The 26,627-nt window shown below is 45.8% G+C and overlaps 2 protein-coding genes and 1 long non-coding RNA gene across 6 annotated transcripts in view; 1 reads left to right on the top strand and 2 right to left on the bottom strand.

Annotated features, from left to right (window-relative positions):
• TANGO6 (transport and golgi organization 6 homolog) overlaps positions 1-4,881 on the bottom strand; it is a 44,859-nt gene extending 39,978 nt beyond the window's left edge. For 2 of the 3 annotated variants that reach the window (XM_081922647.1, XM_081922648.1), the window contains exons 1-4: positions 4,735-4,880; positions 2,561-3,216; positions 630-746; positions 381-531 (exon numbers count right to left, since the gene is read on the bottom strand). In XM_081922647.1, coding sequence (XP_081778773.1) covers positions 381-531; positions 630-746; positions 2,561-3,216; positions 4,735-4,810 — 1,000 coding nt within the window. In that variant the 5' untranslated portion in view covers positions 4,811-4,880. Of the gene's footprint in view, positions 1-380; positions 532-629; positions 747-2,560; positions 3,217-4,734 lie in introns of all 3 variants that reach the window. The other variant, XM_081922649.1, reaches the window with a different exon arrangement.
• Positions 4,882-4,987: 106 nt separating this feature from the next.
• On the top strand, positions 4,988-6,828 carry LOC309376368. Of its 2 annotated transcripts, none has more exons than XR_014171177.1 (3): positions 4,988-5,005; positions 5,807-5,899; positions 6,628-6,828. It is a non-coding gene; the product is annotated as an uncharacterized lncRNA (long non-coding RNA). The 2 variants fall into 2 exon arrangements; XR_014171178.1 differs by lacking the exon at positions 4,988-5,005 and adding an exon at positions 5,012-5,143.
• A 102-nt stretch (positions 6,829-6,930) lies between these two features.
• The window catches only part of LOC309376364 (B-cadherin-like), a 30,665-nt gene continuing 10,968 nt past the window's right edge, over positions 6,931-26,627 (bottom strand). The window contains exons 3-16 of the mRNA XM_081922650.1: positions 20,676-20,902; positions 20,369-20,512; positions 19,755-19,910; positions 18,370-18,514; positions 17,311-17,486; positions 16,850-16,978; positions 16,431-16,616; positions 16,040-16,284; positions 13,516-13,658; positions 12,754-12,975; positions 11,766-11,987; positions 10,628-10,758; positions 9,579-9,722; positions 6,931-8,895 (exon numbers count right to left, since the gene is read on the bottom strand). Of these exons, the coding sequence (XP_081778776.1) occupies positions 8,683-8,895; positions 9,579-9,722; positions 10,628-10,758; positions 11,766-11,987; positions 12,754-12,975; positions 13,516-13,658; positions 16,040-16,284; positions 16,431-16,616; positions 16,850-16,978; positions 17,311-17,486; positions 18,370-18,514; positions 19,755-19,910; positions 20,369-20,512; positions 20,676-20,902 (2,483 nt within the window). The 3' untranslated portion in view covers positions 6,931-8,682. The remainder of the gene's footprint in view (positions 8,896-9,578; positions 9,723-10,627; positions 10,759-11,765; positions 11,988-12,753; positions 12,976-13,515; positions 13,659-16,039; positions 16,285-16,430; positions 16,617-16,849; positions 16,979-17,310; positions 17,487-18,369; positions 18,515-19,754; positions 19,911-20,368; positions 20,513-20,675; positions 20,903-26,627) is intronic.

Below are 26,627 nucleotides of genomic sequence, written 5' to 3'. Positions count from 1 at the left end.
GTGGGCGTTTCTTGAACTTCTTCCAGCAAAGAAGTTCTTTGATGCCTAGTCTCCTCCTACTCTCCCTGCGTGGAAGTCTTCTGTGCAGGGAGGGTGTGGGCAGCAGAGGACCCGTGCTCTCCCCGCTGGTCTCCGGTGAGGAGTCCTTGAGACCCCTCGCCGATTCCCCCTTCTGCCCCCCATCTCCACTGGTGCTACGCTGATTTCCTTCCCCAGCAGATGGGCTGCCTCTCTCCCTACTGGGACCCTCTCCGGCATCCCTCTGGAGCCTTCCCTCCGCCTCTGGCTCTGATGGCAGTTCCCTGATACTTATACAGTTCTACTCCTGCCCCGTTCTCCATGCTTACTCATAGCTTTTCTTATGTTATCATCTCACTCACCTCCTGCCCCCTCCAGGATACCACGGACCACAGCCTGAACACCACCCGGTCTTATCAGCCTCTCAGAGAGCAGCTGCCCACAGAGACGCCGGAGCCAGGCTGGGGCTGGTGCCAGACCATGCTCACTGCTGCGTCCACTGGAACCAGAGCCCTGGAATGGTCAAGAGGGAAGAGGACAAGTAATGGGTTGCAGAGCCACACCAGTGAGCACACTTAGACTCCCCAGGAAGCAGGGTCCACCTGCAGTACCTGTTTGGGTCCACCTTGCAGCAGTAGTAGTTCTCGAACCACCAGCGGCTGGTAAACTCTGTTCAAAAGGCCTTGCAATGCCTCCCTGCAGCTGCTTCGCTCCTCTTCTGTAAGGCCCTAAAAAAAAGTTTGCATAAAACAGCAGCAGCAGTAAAATTAATTGTACAGTATGGCTTTGACTCCCTCTACTGGGTGGTCGGCAATGTGCTGAAATCTTCCACAAAGGTCTAAGCAGACACTGCACAGAAGACATAAGATCAACCTCCCCACAGCTTGCTATTCTTTGTTCTTCTTTTCTGAAAGGCAGCTGCAAAAGGACAGCAGTCTGAGTTAAGAGATGTGGGAGGCCTGCTTAACCCTCTTCCTTTCTCCAGTTTTACACCAAATCACCATATTTAGCTACTTTTCTCTCAAAAACAGCCCTTCAGGTAACTTAAAACCAATCAACAGACTGTTCGTACTCCGTGAGTAGCATCTAGTTTGGCTCTCAGGCTAGCAGGCAGGTGCCTTGGGTACATGAAGAGGGTTATTGCACTGATGCAATCTTGTTTGCACCTTGTGGTCTGTTTGACACAAACTTGATGTTGTCATTCGCAATGTTCTGTTGTGTCAACATTATCTCAGTGCAGAGAGAGACCTTGTTGATGTGGACAAGTTTGCACATAGTCTTACCAGGCCCATGTCCAACCTGAGCAAAGTGTTACATGATGTCATTCCAATGTCCCATGCTGCTGCAAATGACTGAGTGTTTGCTGAACCGCTACTGCTTCATAGGTTGCATCCCTCAAACCCAGACACCATCACTTGTACCAGTCCAATGTTTGAGTTGCACAGAAGGTTCCAGTGGGATCATGAGGATGAAGAAATTAATAATTTGATACTGTATCATTTTGATGATTCCATTTTCTTTTGAGCCTATGGCCTAGCTAAACTGAAAAGGCCTGTGCTTACCTGCTTTTACAGTACAGAACTAGCTGCCTTTACGTACTGCATGTAGCGAATGTCTATTACAGAACACTGAAAAGAATAAACTGTTAGAATCTATGGTGGCCACTGTATGCATGAAAAGAGAATCAGCTAGGCATGGAAATTGTGATTAATCTTGAATTGTTTTATAGACGGATCAAACAGCATACTGGGAGACACTGAATGAATAGGACAATCAGTCAAAGTCTCAGTAAAGAAAGACACTGAAAAATGGTTATATATAATCACATGATATTATAATGAGGGCTGATCTGAAGAGCCAAATTATTTTGATTGGTTCAGAATGGTGACATTGTTTTGCAACTATTAATACTGCTGCGATCCTTTGATTGGTGAATAGAAATTATGAGTATAATCTGGAAGTGTATAAAAACATTGCTTTGGATGTGGTTCTTCACAGCCTCCTTATTTTTAAAGGCTGTTCCTATTTGTATTTCAATAAAGGCCTGCATCCTTTTCTTTTGGGTTTTGGATTTCTGGGAGGAACACCTCCAATCCAGGAACCCCTTTTAAATTTCTCCAACAATGTAAGACACTCTCTCTTAAATTTTCTAAGGAGACGACAGATTAGGAAAGTTATCAAAATTTGGAAAGTTATCAAAAACACTTTTCATCATATATAAGTGATGCTCTATAAAAATGTTGAGATGCCCATCCTGACTATTCGGAGTTGGTAACTGGTGCTAAACAAAATATACTCTTTATGCCACAGATGTGCAACCTGTGGCCCTCCAAACATTGCTGGATTCCAACTCTCATCATCTCTGACTACTGGTCATGCCAGGGAGGGCTGATGGAGTCCCACAACATCTAGAGGACACCAGGACGGGGAAGACTGAACTACACGCATTTCCCATCACACCAGGGGCTGATGGAAGTTGGAGTCCAACAGCAGCAGAAGGCCACAGAAGGTTCCCAGCCCTGAATCCAAGCTGACAACTCACCATCTGCTCCTCTGAGGGCTTGGCTTCTTCTTCATCCTTCCTTCTTGCTGGACAGAATCCGAGCTGGCACAGCCCTGCCAGGAGATCCCCCAAGTGACGTGTGAGAATGAGTCTGCTCAGGGACGTGTGATCAGCAACCTCCATTAGGAGAGTGCAGGTTACAAAAAGCCGGCGTGTGGCACTGGAAATGCATCTGGGTGAAGCCACTTCTTGAACCAGGGCACTGAATTCTGTCCTGCTTCTCAGGGGAAGCCCAATGCCAGGCAAGAGATATGGGCAAATGCCCAAGGTCACAACAAACTGTAAGGCCACCTGCACAGTTTTCTCCTGGGCAATGCTGAGGGTGTCAGGACTCAGAGGAGGTGCAGCTTCAGCTGTCTTGGGGTTTGGCTGAGGTGGACAGTAAGTTGTTGCTAAGAGAACCATGCACTGCTTGAGACACAGCAAAAGGAGCAAGACATGGCAAGTAAAATTCCAAGGCACATCCGGGCAGGACGCCAGGCACTGAGCCTGCTTAGAGACCTCAGTTCTCAACCTCCGCAGTTCATCCCATTGCGGGTCCTGGGCAAACTTCTCTTCCAAAATGGATACATTAAAGCGCAACGATTCCAGCAAATCGACATGCTTCGTTGACTGCAGAGGGCCTGAATCTGTGCCTGGAAAGAAAGACAGACAGACAGTTGATCACATGCCGCAAATATATCTACATCACACTCTAAAACGAGTTTGAAATACAACCCCCTCCCCCAAGAAACACTAGTAATTATGGTTCTGTATGCAGACTAGGGATCTCTAATAAGTCCACAACAATGAGATATTTTGCTCTATTTGATGAGAAGTTTTAAAGGAGCCAGAAATACTCCAATTTTATTTCTGAGTTTGTTGGAATTTTTTTTTAATGTCAGACAATAATGTTGCTGAACACATTTGGTTTGGAGCTGCATCTTATTATATAGATATATTCGGACTCTTTGCCAGATTAAAGAGCCTATCAAAGTGTTTGTTCCTTTCTTAAATCAGCTGAATAATGCCTGGCCTACGTTGCAGGGTTGTTGCCAGGACAAGACAGGAAGTAGTGAAAAGACAAAGCATGCAGGCCACCATTTGCTTCTGGAAGCAGAATGGAAGACTTACAACAGAGTCAATAAAATAGGAAGCTGCTCTCCAGCCTCCAATGCTTCGCAGATGAAATTAGGGTCACCCATCACAACAGTTGCTGGGGAGCAGGAATGAGCTTTTGTCTGCAAGCCCTGCTTGTTCCTGCATTTCTGATCAGATCCAACAAAACTCTTATATTTTTCCCACCCCAAAGTTTCTCCTCTCCCTTCTGGGTTACAGCATAACCTTAACCATGTCTACTCAGAAGTAAGTCAAAGGACATGGGGCATATTCTAAGTGAGGCTAGGACTGCAGCCTTTGTTTTTCTGAGAACCTTGAGTTGTCTTGCTCTGGCTTCTGAAGCAGCCGGGCCATTCAGAAATGTCCACACACACACCCCACCGCTTTTTGGACCGCCCCACTTTTTACCATTTCATGGATTCCTGTAGGAAGGTGCCAGAGTAAGACCATTAGTTCAGCTAGCCCAGTATTGCCTCTACTCTGACATTTTGTTATTCTTTTAAGTTGTGACAAGCCCTTCCTAGTTGTTCTGACTGGCAGAATAACTCTCCAGGGATTCAAGTGGGCTGTCTTTCTCCACCCTACCTGCAGATGTTGTCAGGGATCAAACCTGGGACACCTTCTGCACATGACACATGTGCTCTGCTACTAAGCAGCTACTACTGTGGCCGCTCCCCTAAAAACGAAGCAAGCTTCCAGTCCTCATGGTTCTGGATGAAGGGCTGATTTAAACAAGGAAGAAGCTACCTTACACTGAGCCCATCGCGACCAGTACCGTTTGGCAGCGGGTTTCCAGCAAGGGGCGGGGGAGGGCGGGTGATAACTTTGTACAGTATATCGCTTTGAGCTCTTGGGATACAAAGGTATAAAAATAAATAAAATAAAATAGCCATACGCGGCACACCACCCCCTAAAATTGGCCAGAGGGCATTCCCTGGAGAGACGGGCTTTCAATGAGGCCGTTCAGCTGCGGGAACGACCAGGCCGCCTGCAGCCTCCCTTGAACCGCAAAGATGCAGAAGCCCTTGCCTCCAAGGCCCCCACCCTCTTCTCACCGGCAGCTTTGGCTGTCCCCAGTAGCAGCTCCAGCGCCTCAATCACCCGTCTCAGCACAGCCTCGCTCCCGGCCATCGCGGCTGCTTCACGCTGCGCTTCTGGCCGCCATCTTAGGAAGGTCGGATAAGCCGAGACAGTGCTGTCATTTTAGGAAGGTCGGACACCACATTTCGCCATCTTGGGAAGGTCTGGAGGTACGCGAGCGAGTAGTATAAGGAGCGGCCTTCTTGGGAAGGTCCTCGCCCTGAAGCAGGCTGCCATTATGGGAAGGTACGATAGATGAGGGTGCGTCTCCTCTGGACTTCAAGGGCTCTCTTACTTGCTTCTGGGTTTGGGATCTGCATCAGTGTTTTTTATTTCAAAGGAAGTGAGTCCCGGATATCTCTGGCAGGCGCTGAACAGGCTCAGGTAACATCCGCACCGTATTGTGGCTTCCCCCAAAGAATCATGGGAGTTGGAAAGCTGCTGTGAATTGTAGCTCTGTAAGGGGGTGAACTACAGTTCACCAGATTCTTTGGAAGACGTCGTGTAGTTTAAATGTATGGTGTAGATGTATTTGTTCAGCGTCTTTCACGTTCTTCTGCGCCCTCAGCGTGCACGCACCTAAACTTTGTACAGTATAGTATTCTGAAGTGTTCAAAGTGATTCACATGCATTACCTAGTTATAGCCCTTACACCAACCCTTCAGGGTAGGCCAGTATTATTATCCTCTCCCCATCCAGTACCCTATTACAAACAGGAAGGCAGAGGCTGAGTGGGACCTGCACTTTTATTAGATGGATTATTAATATATTTCATATATAGAGAGAGATTTAAGGGCTTCTCTTTCTGAGGTGCCAAAATAACTTGGCCAACCTTGGGTGTTAAGCACCTTAACCCGGAGCAGCAACATTTGCTGTTCCACCTCTGCTGAGTTCATGGCAAAGGGGAAAGATTTGAACTAGGGACTTTCTGGCTCTCATGCATCTTTACTCCTTAATTTCACAATATTTTAAAGCCACAAATAGTCCTACATCCTCTTGGCATGGGCTCAGCATATAACATGTAACAGGTTCATTTATTTATTTTAGCTAGCAAACCAATCCTCAGCTTGGAATGACTGTTTCCAGCACAAGCCTCTTGCAAATTACACACACTTTAAACTCAGCCTTGACTTGGAACAGGTACAGTAGGTCCTCTCTTGCATTTATTATTTTGGGCACAATAGGAAGACTGAGCAAGGGATACTCAAATAAGTTATAGTTTAGTACTTTGCTGGAACTGACAGAGCAACCTTCTCCCATGGGGGAGGCCACCTGTTATATTCCATTCCCAAGGAGACTTGCCTGGTGCCACTACTATTATCCTTTCAGCACCAATCATCTTATTGTTATACTATATCTGGGCTTTCTAGTTTAGAAGAAAAGGACACATTCTTATTATAAAGGTGTGTAGAATTATGCTTGGTATGGAGAAAGTGGATTAAAAAAAGTTTTATCCCAGTCAGAATACTAGACACTGGGGCTAGCCAGTGAAACTGAACAATGGAATATTGAGGATGGACCAGAAGTACTGAACACAACATGTAGTTAAACTATGGGATTTGTTCCTACCAGATGTAGTAATGGCCACCAAACTGGATGGCTTTAAAAGAAGAGTTAAACAAATTCACGAAGGTTAAGGCTCTCTGTGTCTACTAACAACACTGGCTATGTTCTTCTTCCACTGTTGGGCATAGGAAGTGGGGAAAGTGCTGCTGCATCTAGTCATCCAATGTGAGAATAGGATGCTGGACTAGTGTTATATTGTAAGAGATCCAAAACACTGGAGACAAATGATGCAGCTTTTTTTATTTCAGGAACTCACTCAGAACTGAAATTAAAGCTAACCTCACTCTTTTTATGTTCCTCAGGAATCCTTGTTATGCCTTTGACTACAAATCCCAGTACACAGTTCACCTACCACAATACCGGAACTAGAGGGTCTCTGGTCTGATCCAACAGTGTTATTACTATTATTTTAAAGTTTTCTGATCTTGTTTTTGTAAGGAGTCCTGGAAACTACTGAAGGGCAGCTCATAAATTCTTTAAATAAATAAGGAATATGGCTGATACGTTCTAATACATTTATTCTGAGTCAGGAAAATATTGCAAGTTTAAGAGGTTGACCAATGTGAGAAAATTATGTGGAGAAATCCAGCAACAAACAAAAAGACCATTTTTAAAAAATATGTTTTTATTAAAATCTTATTAAAAAGGAATCACATAAAATAAAGGTATAAATAATGGCTTTTAAGGCATGTCCCCCTCCACCTGTCTTCTAAGCATTACATATTCAAAAAGGTAAGCTAAATATACAGACCTAAAACCAGAGTAAGCCACTTTAAAAAACAACAACCACCCTATCAATTGTACAGTAATCATATAAAGCAGTTAACTCTGAAAAACACTTGGTAGGAAAAAAAACTGGCACCTTCACCAGAATGTCCACCTAAAATTAAAAATGGATTTCTTGGCTGAGAAATGCATAAAAAGAAAATGTGCACCTTATTCAACTGCATTTTACACACAGAGAAAGGGACATATATGAACAACAGTACACAAAAAGATACAATCCATGGCATAAAGGACTGAAACTAGGTTTTAAACATGGTTAGAGATAGCATGAGCATATGTCTGCAATATTATGAGAGGTCCAAAAGGTCACCAAGAGAATGGTCAGGAGGTCAGTGCTAAGGCTGCAGGGCAAAGGCACTTGGTATCAGCTGAATCAGGGACCCCTAAATATTGGTCTTCCTCCTCTGGGATTTCTTGTCATCTGCTCTCTCTTAAATCTTGCTACTGTCTAGGACTGCAATCCTACACACATTTGCCTGGGAGTAAGACAATGAACTCAAAGGGGATTATCTAAGAATTGACACATATAGGATTACACTGTAAGCGTTTGGAATAATCACAGTTGTTTTAACTGTGCACTAAAAACAGCACTCCTATAAACTACAAAAATCCTGCGCCAAGGAAAAATGAATTATGCAGTGTGCGCCACACATATCTACAGATAAACCCTGTATATTGGGGGTAGGGAAACTTTCTGATCCATGGGCCAGATTCCAACCTTGCAGGAAAATTTCAAATCCCTGGCAGGCCAATTTGGCCCACAGACCAGAGATTCCCCACCCCTCTGCTCTACAGCATATTCTGTTCCTGCTTTTTTTAGGAAAGGGCAAAAAGATTTGCACCAAAAGCCTGCTTCATTCTCCATATGCTAGAAAACCTGCCTCAGCTTCCACTATGTTAATCAGACACCATCCATCTTTGCAGCCAATTGCCCTCTGAAAAAAAGCCAAGATTCAGAGGCTGAAGGTTCTTCCCCGAGTTCCAAATTTCACATTTGTGTTACACTTGTACAGAACTGCTGGATACACTCAGCAGCCCTGGGAATAAATCTTTGGTTAGTGCTTTGGAATGACAGTGCTAGAAACACCTAAAGTGCATTAGTACTAAGGGTTCCCAAAGAGTTAACAATTTCAGACCACATAACTTGAGCTGCATTTCACAAAACTGCTATGTCATCCCTAAAATATTCCTTAAACCTTAGCCTATGCATTAGAAAACAGTATTCTATTATTACTGTATTATTAAATCAAGTATGTTTTGCAAATTGCCTCAGAGGCTCTGATAGTGATAAAAAAACATCCTTGAAGTTTCCATATAATGTATGCTCTTGCCTATATGGAAATCATAATCTTTGGTGAACAAGGGTGGAATCATGAAGAAAATGTGGTCATCTGAATGCACCCCGAGGGGCTAATATTGGGAGTAAGGCAAGTTTTATGCAGCATTTTGGCAATTTGCAAGAAAGAGCAGCAAATTGGACCAATGGTCAGCTGCTGGGAAAAGTTGACGATAAGTTGATTTCATTTCTGTCTTTCCACACAGAGCTAAACCCTACTTAATCCCAGTGACATCTAGTCTTCTTCCTCGCCCCCTCCATACATGTCAGCCAGCTTCTTGAAACGGTTGCCCCAGTCATTCAGATAGTCATAATCTTGGTCTCTGTCACCATTGGAGGAATTCAGAGAACTGAGGGAGGCTGCTTCAGAGCCACTGCCCTCATAGTCAAACACAAGCAGAGAGTCGTATGGGGGTGCTGTGGGGTCTGTATCTGCTGCCTTCAAGTTCTGTAGGAAGGGAAAGGAAGATGTGTTCAGTTTGTTCCACATTAGGGCAAGTTGATTGTGGCAATAGTGGTCCTCTGCTTTAGAGCAATGAGATACCAGCTCTCTGGAGAAAATCATGACCTCTGACCCCAAGGCCACATCTAGAGACATGACTTTGGAGAACACTGTATGACCAGCCACTGGGCAGATACGGGGTAATTTTCTTCCTTGTTATTAAGGATGCTCTTCCTCTCACCACCACCACATTTTTATCGCATTTTTTCAGAGTAATATAAAAATGAAAACATAAATCAAAATACGACTGGAAAATATAACTTACATATAACCAAAACTGAAGATTTGTCATTAATTGGGACAGATCTTCATTGGATTATCAGTCATGCAAATGGATACAGTGATCAAGTTGTTCCAAAAAGAATTGTAGTGACTTGAGAAATGTTCTATAAAAGAATTCCTTTTTCTTTCCTAAACAGACTTAAACTCATCAATAACAAAATCCAATTTTGTCTATCAGATGCCCAAACTTCAGTTTATTGGTCAATCAAAGCTAAACCCTTTACACTTCAGTACCACTGCAGAAGTGTATCATCATCAATTTATGAGGAATATCCAAACATATTGCTAATAGTGACAGCAAATGTTATGGGACTCTCTTGTGTGGCTCAGCTGCCAGTTTCACTCACCTCGTCAATGAAATTGCCAATCTCATCAGGGTTGGCGGGCCGTGGGCGGTATTGCGGAGCCGGCATGAGAGTCGGAACAACATCATTGCGGGTGATTTCAGGGCGGGAATCCAGGCCACGGTGCAGCTGGCTCATGTCATAGTCCTAGGAAGGGTAGAGAGACACATTCAGAAAATAGATGCAAAGGTAAGTAAGATGATCCAGGGTATAAGATGCTACCATTTCCACTCATCGCTTAAGGCCTTTTGCAGGACATAACATTTTTAGCTAACAAGGATCAGGAGGATGGTGAGAGATGGGCAGAATGCATCTTCCAGTGTAGAAATGAATGTATATAAACACATGCTGTTTACCCCCTTGGGACATCAATACATTTCTTAATCTTACATTTTTATTTTTTTAAATATATGGCTGGCCAGGCCAAAGTAAATTATAAAGTAAATTTCTGGGAACTGCTTGATCTAAGCCAGGCATGGGGAACCTCCGGCCTGGGGCTGAATGTGGTCTCTCCTGTGCTCCCCCACCCCAGGACATACCACTTGCTGGCCCTGCTTTGTGCTTTGCAACCTTCTAGAGTGTTTTAGCCTGGTGGGAATGTGCCCTTCTTTGTTCTTTGATAATGTATCATATGCCTGGATGAACAGAGGGGGAGAGCATGTGCGCGCACATGTGTGTGTTTGTGTGAAGCCACTTGGACTTATGGCCTACTGTATAGAAGAGCCCCACCCATTGCTCCACCCACTTTTATTTCTTGCTCCATCCTTCACTGGCATGTGGCTTCCAGAAGGGAATGTGGTCCTCAGACTGAAAAAAGTTTCCTATCCCTGATCTAAGCAAAGGCTCAAGAGATGTGGCCAGCTTGCAATGTAACCTCAGGACTATCTTACTCTACCAGTCAGGTGGCAAGATGTGACGTTCACAAAAGAACAAAAATGTGCAGGGGAGGAAAAGAGGTGGCATGACGACTTGCAAAGCAGGGCAGTAATGGCTTTTGTGGGCAACCCACAGAAGTAGCCCCATCCCTCTTGGGCTAAGACTCAGCAGCTCACCTGATCCTCCTCTCCACCACCCTCTTCGTCATAATAGTAGACGTTGTCTCGTGTGTCATCCTCTGGTGGAAGCAAAGGCTCCTTCACTGCCTTCCTCCTCCTCACAAACAGCAGCAGCAGGAGCAGGAGGACTGGAAGAAAATAAAGTTGGAGAAGCAACTGTGAATGCCAGCCTGGTCTGTCTGCTCGGCTGATTCAGGGAGCTCTAAAACAGAACGGGATCTATTCTGCACTTCCACAACTACAGAACGGGCAGACAGGTGTATTTGTCTCAGCTTCAGGCATACCTTTTCCTACAGCAGTGCCCACCCACAGCTGCAAGCCATTTATCTGCCTCTTTCAGCAGCTTGCAAGCAGATCAGCTCTGCAGCACAGAAGTATGGTTTTACTCAAGGTAGACTTGTTTAAATTAATGGATGCACAGGAGGAAGTGTTATCTGCAGATACCTCAAACACACCCCAAAGTTTCAATAGCTGGCAAAGGAGCATGTCCTTTAGGTCCTCTTCTCTCCCACTCCTCAGCACTTCACACTGGCCAGCTCTATCATTTTCCACTGGAAGCTCTTGATATTAAAACATCTATCTTCCTATCACATTTTGGAACCAGATTTCTAGGTATTGCTTTTCTTCATCCATTGCATTTAGCTAGGGCTCTAGATACTACTAGTGCAAAGTTAGTCTTACTGGAACCAGCATTCACCATTTATTTATTTCTACAAAATGATCATACTGGTTTTTCGTATTGCTTTGGAAAATGGACAGGCAGGGATGTCTGGCGAAATCTGAGTTGCTGGGGAGAAGAGGGCCCAGGATAACTTCCACCCATCAGCTTCAATGCCTAGCATTTCTCCTCCCTGCTGCTGCCAGTGCCATTCCGCACAGGTTTCAGAGGCAAAACAAATTTATCTCTGCAATTGCATCTATGTGCATGGTCTACTGAAGTTGCAGAATCCATCTATTATTATTTACTACATTTGTCAGTTGCTTTATAGAACTGAAGAAGTCTCAACAAATATATAAAGAGAGGTGTGTTGGTGTCAGGCATAAAATGGACAGAATACATGAGAAGGGGGCCGGATCACTTTCCCGTCCCCCTGCACCTTCAAGGGCACAATGAGACCTTGCAGGAAATACTCACTCAGGAAGCCAAGGATGCCACCAAGGATGCCCAGAATGGCTGGAATCCCCATCCCGCCTGCGATATATGCCCTCTTCTCGCAATTCTTGGCTGCCCCCTCACAGTCACACACTTGAGCTTTGACTGTTGTTGTCTGGGACACTTCCCCGGCGTCCTGTAGCTCAAGGGCAATGCTGTATTCACCTGGCTCCAGCTGCTTGGTCAATTCGAGGACCAGTTTATCTATGGGGTAACATGAGAGAGAAAAAGCAGGCTCAGGGTTAGGGTTTTGCAAAGCAAGGAAAACAGACTCTGCTCAGCCTTTTTCTATCCTAATCATGAACCAACTTGAATATGAAAATGATTCTGGAAAGGGACTATCTGGTTTAACTAACCAGTAGATTATCTGGTTAACGCACATGCAGATTTGACAAATGCACATTGTCTAATTTTTGTCTCATTCTCACAGAGCTGCAGCTAAGGTGGGAAACTTGAAATTTGGACAGTACCGCTTTCAACACCCCATGACATAATTTTCCATGCAGGAAGTAGAGGGGACAGGATAATTAGTAAGTCAGGTCGAAGGCTTGATTAGAAACCTCCTTCCTGATATTATAGTTTCCCTGCATGTATTATTATAATATTTATTTATGTATTTATGCACTGCCTTTTCTCCTGATGGCACTCAAGGTGGCTTAAAGATAAAAACAAAGAATACTAGATACATATAGAAAACTAGATACCAGGAAGGAGGATTTTACTAAAGTCTTCTACTTGCCTTACTAGTTTTCTATGCATGGGAAAGTCACACAAATCCTGTTCTGCAGTCTAAAGTAGCACAAGCGGTGGCACAGCTTTGCCGCCTCAGCTGCTGTTCGTGAATGAGGCCTCTTAGGTAGAGCAGAACAAGATGTCCCTGGACAGCTCAAGGCTAGGCAGTCAAGCAATTTCCCACCACACATGCATACTGGTCCGCAGAGTGCAGACACCACCCCTCCCACTAGCTTACCTCCGTTTACTTCGACTGTCCAGTTGGCGCTTGAGCCCAAGAGCAGCATTGCTTTGAAGGGTTGAGTGTTTGGAGGAAGATCCTTGTCCACAATGCTCAATTCCTTGCGTTCAGGGTTCCGGTTGCAGATGTCAAAGGATCGTGGGTCTGGCACTGGCCCATTGTCATTCACATCCTCCAGGTACAGGAGAAGAGTTCCTGTGCCTGTGAGCAAAGGCATCCCTAAAGAGAAGCAAACGTATTTAAGTTAGTAAAAATAATGTGCAAAAATGCAGTATAATAGGACTTTTTGTTTGCAAAGAAGCTACAAATATTAGAAAAAGCTGATTACAAAATTTCAGTTAAGGGGAAATTGCAACAAAAATATACCAGAAGAAATTGTTTGTGTGTGTAGATTTTTAAACAAACACAAAATGGTGCAACCGTGAAGAAATAAGAAACTGAAATGCTCTATGTTTTAGAAGTTTTCATTGTTGTGGCACAGTATGGTTTCCCCTCAATCTTTGAATGCTTATACACAGCAATGTACACGTTTTTCAAATATAAATGCGAAATTGTGAGATGCAGAAATCTCAGGAGGAACTGGCATCAAAAGGACAAGAGGGGCACTCCTTGGGTCTGGGATATGACAGTTAAACTCCTCAGATTCCAACATTTAGCACAACTATCCATCACAGTCACTGTAGCAAGGGCCTGCTCCTTCCTGGGACTTGGAGGAGCACCTGACCCCAAGGAAAAGGGCTAAAAATGTGTCCCAGTTACCATTGTCACTCGCCAAGATGAGAGCCGTGTAGGTGTTGTCTACCACAAATTTAGACTCCCTGTCCAGAGGGGCTTTCGTCTCTATGATGCCATTTTCAGGGTTAATCTTCAGCCACCCTGCTGGGTCGCTCCCAATAGAATAACTGCAAGAGAAATGAGGGTGAGTGACAGCAGCTCTGACATTTTGCCGGTCAAAACAATTGAAGGTTCATCCCTGTAAGTCAGGGATGGGCAACCTGCAGCCCAGGAGTCACCTGTGGCCTCATTACTTGCTGGTAGTGAAGCCCAAGTTGGGGGGGGGGAGGGTGGATGGAGGAAAAAATGGCCAGAAAAGGAAAACAAATTGAGCAATGGAAGGGTCGGAGTGAGGGGGTGAAAAGCTTTTTAAGATAAGATAAGATAAGATAAATTTTATTGTCATTGTCCGTATATACACAGTATACACAACAACGAAAATCAAACACCCAAAGACCGGGTTCACATACACATTTGCACGTATCTCCAACACTCTCATCCTATTCAGACATAATCTATAAAACATAACATAATCCAGAATATAACATAACCTATTAAAGGCATAACATAACCTAAAACCTATCTCATTCCTTCCTACTCCCTGCTTGCTATTTCTTGCAACTGGCCCTGAGATCATTATTTAGTGCAATCAGAGCTCTTGGATAGAAACTATTCAGAAGGCGTGTGGTTCGTGTTTTCATTGTCCTATATCTTCTGCCCGAAGGCAACAGTTCAAAGAAGTTGTGAGCAGGATGGGTGGGATCTCTCAGGATATTGTGTGACTTCTTAAAGCTGCGAGACGTGAAGATCTCATCCAGGGTTGGTAGTTGGAGCCCAATAACATTCTGGGCAATTTTAATTATTCTCTGTAAAGCTTTTTTATCTATTTCAGAGCTGCTCCCATACCACGATAATATACAGAGATAATCTGTATATTATCTCTGTATATTGCAGAGATAATCTGAGAGCTCTGGGCAGGGAGAGAGAAGGAGATGGCAGAAAAAGAGAGGAAAATGGAAAAGAGAGACCCCACCCATTGGGCTCTGGCCCTGCCCACTTTCAGCATGTCCCCCCTGCCCCCTGAAAAATGTTGCCCACCTTTCTCTAACACACCTTGGCTATTACAACAGATATTATCTATAAGTGCTCATTCAGCTGAGTGTACCTAATGGGCCAAATACGGAGGGGGAAGGAAGCCAAGCCTATAAGAATACACTCACAGAAACCTCAATAAGAGCTTGCTATCTCTCCTAGGTACGTGCCGTCCAATGGGACACTTAATTTGTGCTGCTAAGTGGTGTGGAGTGTCATTTAGCTATTATTGCTTTTTATTAACAAAGTTATACCTTGCCCGGAATTAAACAAATTTCTGGGTTGTTGTTGTCATTTTTTAAATCAAATTAAAAGTTGTTATTAAAACACCACAAAAAACCTGCAGTAAAAACATTCAGGTCTAGAATTTTTTTTTTTAAAGCCTTCATTGTTGCCTTATTGTATGGGCAGGATGGTGTGAAGGTCACAGTTCCTTCCAGTATCCTGGGCCCTAAGCCATAAATGGCCTTAAAAGTCAAACACCAGTGCTTTGAGTTGCACCCAGAAAAACAGATGAAATGCCCCTGCAACTGTTTAAGGACTAAAACAAAACCCCTGTGTTGCAATACAGAATAATCTGCTCTAATACAGCCATAACACGTGGCTAATAAGTATGGTAAATGTATTATTACTAGTAGTCAAGAGTATAATCCAAAATTTACAAATCATAAACATCATTATATAATGTATGTATAAGTCCATAAACAAGAAAGAGTCAACGTAATGATACTTATAGACCAGTGCTCACTAACCAGTGTAGCCAACAGTTGGGCTACACTGGTTAGTGAGCACTGGTCTATAAGTATCACATTTACCTGAATGGATAATTTATTAGAAATTATTTGCTGACGAAGATACGTCTTCGAAACAGTTGACTTAATCCGGAAACACTGTTCTGATTGTTTGCTGTTCATTACTGAATTCTACACGTTGGAGCACCCACCACTACAATACTGTTGGACATTATCTACTGAAAGGCATTCTGCCTGCATTGTGGTGTTCCTTGACAGCAATTCATTACATTGACTCTTTCTTGTTTATGGACTTATACATACATTATATAATGATGTTTATGATTTGTAAATTTTGGATTATATTCTAACTGTTAATAATAATACATTTACCATACTTATTAGCCACATGTTGCGGCTGCATTTGAGCAGACTGTTTAAGGACTGACAAGATGATGTTTCCAAGACCTGCTGTGAGCAACCTTGCAGCTGTATTCTGAACTACTTATGAGCTTTTCCCTTGGCTTCTCCCTCTTGTACATGCTTCCTTACTCTTTCCTGTCCCCTTTAGCTATCTGACAGCGGAATGAGCTCTGCTCCTGACCCTTCAGCTCTGCCCTGAGACTTGCTCCCTTGCTAACCTGCTCACCTAGCACCCTTGCAAAGCATTTGAACCTTTCCTGTACCTGACCGTCTGCTTTTGATTTGTGTCGGGGTCCTGAGCGGTATAGGTAGTCACCAGCTGCCCAGCAGGGAGGTCTTCAGACTTCGTCACAGACTTTTCAGGGGGGTTAAAGATGGGGGCTTCATTCTCATCCCTTACGTTGACAGTGATTGTGGCCGTGGATGTTGGGAGAGTCACCGAGAAGGGAACTTCATTCACCACAGTAACCAGAAGGGTGAAGAGATCCTTCGCCTCAAAGTCCAGACCCTGGAAAGGAGGCAAGAGAGAGAGATGATGCAATCAGGGGGTGCCAGTAACATCCACCTAAACACCAGGGCAAAGCATGAAGTCCCAGCAGCTTATGAGGCAGGAAGCTTAAGAGGACTGCAGCTCAAGGAGGGACTTTGGCTTACCTTAATGGTTGTCAGGAGACCATTATTGGTTTGGGGATCGGTAGCCACTTCAAAGTTGCCTTCCTCGTTCCCTTTCACAATGGTGTACTTGGCTTTCCATGCTGAGGTCCCTGGCTGATCTGCGTCTTTCACCAAAAGCCTGGCAACTTGGAATCCCACCTTGTTCTCTGGCACAGTTGAAACGTACTAGAAGACAGAAAGAGGATGTTGACTTAGGCCGAGTGTGGCTTTGCCTTGCTGGGGTGCAGAGGCCCAGCTCAGTGGGATGCTATGATGAGGCTCTTCTGGAACTTCCCCAGGGCCTCCCCCTCCTTTTCTGGAGAAGGCAGGAGTTTGGGATGCAGGGACAGAGGATTTTGGCAGGGTAGGACGCGATGTCAGACTGCTCAAGGAAGGCGTAGGAGAAGCCTCAACATTACCGTGAGTGGGTCAAATATTGGCTGGTTGTCGTTCGTGTCCGTGACAGTAATCACTGCTTTCCCTGTAGTACTTAAGCCTTCTCCTAACATGTCTCTAGCTTCGATGACCAGCGTGTACTGGGGGAATTCCTGAAAGCAAACGAAATAACCAAGTTATGTTAACATTACAGAGAGAGAATTCTCGATGGGGAAGGGGGGCTTGCATGTGAAAAGATTAGCCTAGATTAGCCACTTCTTATCATTATCATTACAACAGTTAAACTCATACAACATAATAAGTGAAGAGGTGGCTTCAAATCAGCATTTGATCAGGTGCATACTTATCACTGCTTCCAAAAGGGTTTAAGTGCAAGTGATTCATTGCAAGTGTGCAGACTTGGAAAGTGCTACAGGTGTGCTTGATAGTGATTGACACCCTCAAACATTGCCCGCCCCCGCCTGCTCACAGCCAGGACATTCACCTCTCGGTCAAGGCCTGTTGTGATCACACTGATCCACCCTGTTTCATTGTTGATGGTGAACATCTGACTGTAGGGCTGCTTGGGCTCCTGGCTGATTATGAAATAGGTGATGACCCCGTTGTAGGTATTCACGGCATCATCTTTGTCCGTCGCAGACACTTGCATCACTGGGGTACCTGGGAATGCATAAAAAAGCATTTGAGAAGCAGAAACGGGGGGGGGGGGGCGGACCTGCCTTGATGCTAGTTAGGAAGGCAGAACAGATTCTGTCCCAGACAGCTGTTAAAGATGTGCCAATCTCCAAGTGAATGCAACTCACTCCAGAGTTCAGGAGTGAGCATCTCATCCCCAGCATCTCCAGGCAGGGCTGACACTGCCTTTTCAAGGTTTCAGCATACTTTCTGTGCTGTCAGCAACCCTGAGCTAGGTTCCTAAGCCACAGAGCACCAGAGCACAATACATACCAGTCTCATGCCAGTCTGCATGACAGCTGAAGGGATCTGTGGGCTCCATTACCTGCTGCATAATCTACGTAAGGAGGTGGAAGCACAGCTTGGCCTGAGCAGGCTTTGTGGACAATAAACTAGAGGGGGGCAGTGAAGTAGTGCCATGCACATAAATCAGGGTTGGGGAAGCCATGGACCCCAGGCAGAGTTGGACTCCATTTCCCATCATGGGAAAATGGCTAGCATGGTCAAGAATGAGAGGATTTGCAGCAACTTCCCATAGAGGCTGGTCCATGAGGACAAATGGGGCACTGGCCCACAAATGTCTGTCTATCCTCAGCTAGCCCAACCACACTGCCCTCCTTGTTAAATGCATCCATTCTGGAGGGTGGGGCGCAACTGGCTGCCATCTTCCTTCTCCTTTAGCCTCAGGTGTTGCCCTTGTAGAACTCAGCAGGGCAGGGGGACAAAGCTAGAATTCATTGGCTCTGCCTCTCATTGACTGCAACCCTACCTACAATTGGGCTCACTGCCTTCCACCCAACTAGTCCCAATGGGCACCAGCCACCGATGGCCTTTACTCACATATATGCAATTATACATGCACACCTACCTGGCTTGGCTCCTTCCGCTACAGATCCTTCAAAGACGCTCTGGGTGAAAATGGGCTTGTTGTCATTCTGGTCGCTGACCTTGATGATGATCTCCATGGGGTCCTCCACAGGCTGCCCATTCACAGACACAGCATGAGAGAAAAGCTGCAGAGGAGAAGCAACAAAGGGCCATTAATTCACTAGTATGGACACAAAAATAGAAAAAGTGCTCTTTTTCTATTTTTAAAGGAAGGAACCACAGACATAGAAAGTTTATTGCTGTTCTCAGCAAAAGTCATACGATGGGGACAGCAGCAAAGGGCTTCTGCCAGTCCCCCTGTCACAGCCGCCTCCTCCTTTGCACCCTAACAGCTTCACTCCAAAAAATAGCAAGACTCAAGAAACAGGATGCCCAGCTTTTAACCCCTAAAGCTTTACAGGTTTCATGAGTTATCCACCCAATATTTCGAGAGGAAATTTCACTACAAAGAAACCTGAGACAGCCAAGACACCTCATGGGAGTCAGGACATGCTCTCTCATTTGCCAAATGCACATCATATTCTCAGACTGAAAGTTCCTGGAGGACTATCTTCTCTGGTAGGGGAGTGAAAACAGGCAGGTAGGGGGGCCTTGTGGAAGGGCCATTGCTTTGCATGCCAAAGGACCCAGGTTCAATCCCCACAAGACCCTGCTACCAGTTAGGGCAGGTAAGACTGAGCTAGATCAGTCTGATCCTTTATATCCCTGCTCACTCAGGGGAGCCACTGCTAGTTGCACAGGCTGTCTCCACCAGAAGCCCCATGTTAAGAACTATGGGGCCTTCCAGTTGAGGTCAGAAAGGCCCCGCCCCACCCCCATTGAACTAGATGGAAACTTTTTATTTCAGCAGGCTTTTTAATTGAACTCAGATTTTATGCTTCAAACTAATTTTTAATCTTATTATACTGGGTCTCCTGTATACTGCTTAGATATGACCGCAATTAAGTGGTATAAATTATATGTGGTATAAGTGGTAAATTATAAGTGGTATAAAATTGAAATAAATAGATGTGCTAATAGTTTTATCCGTATAAGGCAGCTTCATATGTCTCTAATCTACAATGCAGCTTTCACTAATTTGGCAGCCTCCATATGCTCATTGGAGCTGATGGAAGTTGTAATACAAACTATCTGGAAGGGGTCAGGCTGGGAGAAGCCAGCTCTAATGAAACACCAAACAGCTTGGCAGCTACCGACAAACCCCTAGACGGCACCCAAGGGAGACTTTTGTCTCACCTATGTCTTCTCCCATTCCTCCCACCTGCAAGAAGAGCAGCACCCAAGCACTGGATGCTGCCAACAGCCAGCTCCAACCCCTGAAAGAAGAACCCGAAGCTTGATCGTGAACAGTGCACAGGGACTCACCACGTATCTGTCCATATCTTCTCTGTCCAGTGGGCGGGTCACCTTCAGCCAGCCAGATTCCCTCTCAATGGTGAAGACTCCAACAGGAGGAGTGTCAGCCCCCTGCCCAGTGATGCTGTAGAAGACTGTCGTCTCTTTATTCTTATTAGATTGGATCTGGTGGAGAAAATAATCAAGACGATGACAGGTATTGAGCATTAGGTGGTCAAGGCTGGTTGAAACATGCCATATCCCTTTCCCCGACGCATGTCATATTGCTGCCCACCAACAGAGGAGATGCACCTGCAGCTCATGAGCCCAGCAGGCAGCCTCCAATGATGCACAGCCCACAAGATGTAGTGATGGCCACTAACATGGATGGCTTTAGAAGAGTCAACCTATTGATGTAGGATAAGGGTACCAAGAGCTACTAGCCACAATGATTATGTTCCCCTTCCACAGTCAAAAGGTAGTATGCCTCTGCATGGAATCACACGTGGGGGTAATGTTGGAGCACTCATGTTCTGCATCTGGGCCCATCTAGTTCAACCCCCAGTGACCCTACGACATTACCAACTTGGGCATCAAGGAAAGTAACTTAAAGGACCCCAGGAGATGCTGCCACCTCAACTTACCTGCACCAGTTGCTTGGGGAAAGGACCTCTCTCGTTCTCAGAGCAAACAATGGGTGGGATGACCCAGTCTCTCTTCTGCCTCCTCAGGCCTGGGCCGGATACTGGGAAGGTCAGCACCTCTCCATGACCAAGGGAATAGGGCTCCTGCAAAATAAAAATAAACGCACCTCTAGCTCAGCAAGGAATGAACAAAGCAGGGCATTTCATCATGGAAGCCTTGGTTGGTACCTCTGGAAGGCTCCCTGACAAACAAAGAGGGCAAGGGAGGCTGGCAGAGGAAGGAGGCTCTGAACAGAAGGCTCCGTACCGCATGAGGATGCTGCTTGTGGGATCCATGGCCATGACTTCGCAGCGTCACCTTGGCAGAGTGTTTCTTGCCAGCCCCGTCCCAGGCATGGATGAAGAAGTGCCACTCGTGAACATGGAGTTGCACAGGCCTTTTCACCACCACCACGCCATCCGAGTGCACCCTGAAGCGAGTGTCGTCCGAAGCGAAGGGTCGGTGTGTCCTTTCTGAGCATCCCTCAAAGTTTACTGCATGAAAGGGAGGAGAGAGAAAGATTGGGGAGGGGCGTCAGAGATTCAGCAATTAGGGAGTAAGAGGATGGACTGGCAGGTGGGCTTTTACCAAAACAAGCTTTCCCAAAGATGCTGCAGCCAGGGGGCGCTCACGCTCCAAACATATGGGCAGAGGAAGCACCTTTTCCAACACAAACAAGGTAAGTTTCCACAATCTTTCGCCACTCCCAGGGTGCGGACTCACCAACTGTGCACGCAGCTAGTAAGTGTTTCAGCCGCTCCAGTTAGAAATGGTTCACTTTGGGAGAATGGTGAGAAACAGGCTAGCGGCTGAAGGGCTTGGTTGTGTGGCAGGTAGGGAGAGACACAGTTTGGGGCTACCCCTTTCTGCTTACTTAGTGTTAGCGCAACTGTTGCAGACGATAGAAGCAAAAGTTATTGAAGCCCATGCAAGGCTTATAGGAGTTTTGTTTCTCCCCCTCAGCTCTCCTGGTCTTAACTTGACTACAGTGGTACCTCGGGTTACATACGCTTCAAGTTACAAACTCTGCTAACCCAGAAATAGTATCTCAGGTTAAGAACTTTGCTTCAGGATGAGAACAGAAATCGCACGGCGGCAGCGCGGCATGCCCCATTATCTAAAGTGGTGTTTCAGGTTAAGAACAGTTTCAGGTTAAGAATGGACCTCTGGAACGAATTAAGTATGTAACCAGAGGTACCACTGTACTAAGATTCTGCAAGGGTGCAATGCCCAGAAGATGAGGATTATCAGGCCTTCAGGCTTTGATTTCTTTCCCCTTCCGTTAGTGACCACAAACAAATCCCCCAACAACACCCCCCTGGCCTGGAAAAAATACACCTCCAGCCTGCAAGAGAGCAACCTCCTTGGAGCTTGTCTTGGGCATTTTATTTTATAACATTAACCGATACTGATTGTTTCACTATTTCTATGTAAACAGCTTTGGGAGGGGCACTATGTAAATACCTTAAAGTAAATCAAGCAATTCCTTTGGAAGGCATTTCAGCCCTTGTTCTTTGTTGCTACACAGCAGTCCCCCCCCTCCACCTGTATATACAGGGCAGCATCAGAACAGAAAGTGGGTTTTTTTTGGTACACTGGCCTTAGATGCATGGACAAGACGGGAACAACAGTACAAACCTATGGATGTTTGCTCAATAGTAAGCCCCACAAATATTTAGTTTGTAGCATCGTAGCGCAGAGAAAGAAGAGGAGGGAAAAAAGGGTAAAGTGCAAGGCACAGGGTTAATTAAGCATACTCAGACTCCTGAGAGGTAAGCAAAGCTCTGCAGACCAAGGGAGCAGAACATGACCCAAGACAGTGAGTCAATTATCCAGCACAAATGCCAGAGCATCCTCATGGGTCCCAGGTCACTAATGGGCTTGGAAGCAGCTTTTCTTCTACAGGCAAGGCCTTGAACTGATTTCCACACAAGTTGTTTTCAGAGACTTTCCTGTAAGCAGAGCAGGGCAGCTGTAGTACTCCAGTACTCCAGTGTTTCTCCAGTACTGTATCATTTTCAGCCTTTTAAGGTGCACAAGCTCCAGAAATAACCTCCCACCGCACGGCCTGTTGTTTTCCTCCGCCTGTTCAGAACAGGAGAAGCAGGTAAGGATTCCTTTGCAGCTGTCCCAGCAACCCATAATCCAAGCAGATGCTGCCAGAAGATAATGCAAGGAATGAAGCAGAGGGCTTGCTCACCATATCTGGCATTCAAAGGTATACTGCTGAGAGATATGGAGGCTGGGCTACTAGGTATGCTACTACAACATTAGGTTATCTGCCATGAAGATGTAAAGGAGTCATTGAGATGGATGCTGAACCCCATTTGGTAAATGCCCAGAAAGTCACTGGTGTTCAATTGTTGGAGTTAGGCAGCTGCAGTGGCATCTCTCACTAATATGAACATGGACAACGGTAATAGCAGAGGCCAAAACTGCAGAGGGATGCACTAATGCAGAAGGTGGTGGGAAGGGCCAGGCAGAAGAATACTGGCCATAGTCAGAATCCAGAGAAAGGCCTGGCCAAACCCCAGGAGCTGCTGCAGGCTTTGGGCCCTCCTCCAAACCAGAGACTGGGCAGTCCTGCAAAAGCTCACTGCTGGGTAGGTCTTTCAGGGTGACCTTTCAGGGTCAAATCCTTCTCTTTCAGACCCCTTTCCCCAAGCCACACACCCCACTGGCCTTGGTTCTCTGCATTGCAGGGAGTTGGCCTAGATGACCCTTTGGGTCTTTTCCAACTCTTTTTTTTTAAAATTGGGTTTTATAAACAAGAATAATGTTATACCAACAAGTACAGTATACCAAGTTTTCTCATGTCATTTGCATATCACAAAAATAGCATAATAAATGTGGGAAAATATCTACAACATGCATTTCATTATAGTGGTACCTCGGGTTACAGACGCTTCAGGTTAGATGCTTCAGGTTACAGGCTCTGCTAACCCAGAAATAGTACCTCAGGTTAAGAACTTTGCTTCAGGATGAGAACAGAAATAGTGCGGCGGCGGCACAGCAGCAGCAGCAGTGGGAGGCCCCATTAGCTAAAGTAGTACCTCAGGTTAAAAACCGTTTCAGGTTAAGAACGGACCTCCAGAACGAATTAAGTTCTTAACCTGAGGTACCACTGTATTAGGGGTCAATGTATAAGTTATTGGTTCATGAATTGGTTCAAACAATCAGAAAAAAAGGGGAGAGGGGGAACGGGGAATGGTAAGTGTCTTTCCCTGACTGGAATATGTCCTTGAACTCTTGGCAATGCCTCTTGCTTGTCTGGGGGTGGGCGAGTGATGTAGGAAGCAGCCATCTGTGTATTTGTTTCTCCACCTACTTTTGCCCTTGGCCCCACCCACCAATGGGCATGTGGCCCCTGGAAAGTTTTTCAGAGGGGAAAGTGGCCCTTGAGCTGAAAAACATCTCCCACCGTTGGCCTAGAGACAGTACTAAAAGCAGTGCTATTGTGCTACTGGAAGGGGCACTGCTTCTTATGAACTCTGCTGAGATCTTCAGATGAAGGTTGGTATATCAATTTGAAGAAGAAGATGAACAAACAAACATGGGGCAACAGGGAGGAAGCTCACACAGCTGGCTGTTCTGATTTACACATGTACACAAGACACAAACTGACTCAATCTGCAATCTTTCAAGGGGGAGGCAGGGAAGCTACACTTTTGGAACAGAAAAACAGAACCACCCACCAGAAGTGAAAACTATTGCGGAATGTTGTGCAATAACCTGGAACAGCTGCACCCTCTGCATGCCCCAAAAAGGAGTTGGGGTTTTTCAGCTGCAGAGCCAATATGCCCTAAACACCAGTGCCTCCTTAAAGCAGCCCAGCTAGAACAGCTGTATGATGCTGGACCTGATAGGAGTTGTAGTCCAACAACCTATGAAGGGTACCTGGCAACTTTAGCCAACACAGGATTCCATAGATGCTTTTTTACTACACACTAGCAGGGCCTGAGGAAAGCTACAGTCCAAAACATCCGGAGGGCATCAGGTTGACCAAAGCTGCTTTAAGGAAATGAAAGCAAATGGAGGAAGAAGGTTGAGAAACCACAGCATTAACAGCTTGATGTAAAATAAAATTTCCCATTGCAAGAATCTGAAGTTGTTCCCAGCATCAAATATGCACGATTAAGGATGAAAAACAAACATCCACTAATTAACTAGAAAGTAGCAATGACCACCCTGCAAAGCTCCAAGAGCCATTACAAGGAGCTGTTGCCAGTTCAGCACCATCACTCTCTTTATTAGCTGGGCAGCCCTTGCAGGTGCGGCTGGCAGGGCTCACCTGCTCTCCCATCTCCCAAAGAACCACTCAAGTTCCACAGATCCAGAAGCTGTGGACTAAAACCGCCTCTGCCCACATCCATGAAAGGAGGAAGCGATCAGAGTTTAGTATGCAGAGTACTACCAGGAACGGACCTGTGGACAAAGTCTACCGCAGTCACAACTGGCAAGCAGGAAGCTCGTGCCACATTTGACTGTGGGCTAAGCAAAGAGGCTGCAGAGGGCCCCGCAGATGCAGGCATAGTACCCTACAAAGGTATGCAAGCGAGAGCTGCAATGGGCTGTCAGCAAGGCTCCACTTGCAGCTCAAGCTCCCTTCACTTTGCTACAGCCATGACATCCCAAATCTTGATTGTAACCACCAGAATTGGTTGGTGCCCTGGTTTTACTGGTGGAGGGAGGTGATGGGTAGCATGTGGGATTTTTTTGCCTCCGGCACCAAGACACTCAAGGGCAACTTTCCCCAAAATCTGGTACCCTCCAGATGTTTTGGACTACATCTTCCATCAGCCCCAGCCAGCCCAGCTGTTACCCACCACCCCAGACAGAGAAAGTTCTGCTACCTGTGAAGTTGCAAACTGGACTTGGGAACATCCTTTGCTATGCCAAGCAGGTGCATCATCATCATCATCATCTTATTATTATTTATATACCACCCATCTGACTGGGTTTCCCCAGCCACTCTGGGCAGCTCCCAACAAAATATAAGAAACTCATTAACCATTGAAAACTTCCCTGGGCCCACAGCCAGGCCTCTTTGGGGGTGCTGGTGCTGCGGATGATGATGGTTCCTTCCTTTCTTCTTGGAGACAGTTTCTGAAAGAACATCTCCCTTCACCATGTTAACCCTTTTCTAGATCATATGTATTACAAGGATACTTTGGGCACCCTGGAGAGAGCTGTTCTGCCCCAGTTCCTATTAAAGGAGTGGGGGCTTGTGGAAGGACAAAGTGGGTTGTGCCAGTTGTAGATTTTTTCAGGGGGAATCTCAGTCATGCGACTTGTTTTGTGTGTGTGTGCGTGCGCATGTTTGTGTGTTTATGTTCTCTCCCTCTGCCCCACTCTGCCTCTGGGAATATTCTCCTTGCTGGCACCTTTCCTTTCTTTTTTCTACAAAATGCATTTCTATTACAAAGGTGTGGCTGTTTTGAGGGACACCTGAACACTCCTTTCCCAGTGCTGGCAGCACCCCAGCAGCTTCCCGGTTGGAGAAAGATTGCTGCCCCTGGAGGCACTCAGGACCAAGAACCCTCCCTTTGCACGCAAACTTGGCTCCAGCGCTAAGCCTGGGTGCTAGGCAATGAGATAGAAGACATATGTGATGGATGGCATATTCGGCATCAGCTTTGAATGGACTCCACTTTGCTCAGAGGAAGAGAGCAGCGCTAAGCCGGTTCCTCCAGCTGCCCTACTTCTGAAGCAGAGCACATTCCTACTGAGCCATGCCTAGGCAGGATCCGGCAGGCCCTGAATCAGAGGCTGTCACCCTCCCCACCCAGTGGCTCCAAGGACGCACTGCGAATAGTCTGCATTTGCTAGAGGGTGTTAAAAGCAACACCAGAATCCCAACACAGAATCTCTCCCTATATTTATTGGAACATCCAGGCAGAGAAAAGAAGAAAGTAGGGGAGTTGTCATAGCTCAGTGGGAGCGTTGCAGGTGGGAAATTCCAAGTTCAATCCCAGCCTGGCAGCATTGCCAGGTTCAAGGCACAATAGGGCGGGCAGGTGATGGGAGAGAGCCTCCTCTGCTAGAAACCCCAGACAGAGGAGACAGTGCTGGGATGGACCAACAATTGGACCTGAAATAAGGCAGCTTCCTCTAAAAAGGTGGGGGGAGGTGAGAAGGGCTGCTGTTCACTGACAGAGCACCTCATGCAGAAGCTCCCGTGTTATCTCCATTCAGAAGTACGTGAACCAGCACATGAGA

This window comes from Podarcis melisellensis, assembly GCF_964234715.1.
Source record: "Podarcis melisellensis genome assembly, chromosome: 8".
Lineage (NCBI taxonomy): Eukaryota > Metazoa > Chordata > Lepidosauria > Squamata > Lacertidae > Podarcis > Podarcis melisellensis.
Note: the sequence above shows the minus strand (reverse complement) of the source record. Positions and strands in the feature narration are given on the sequence as shown.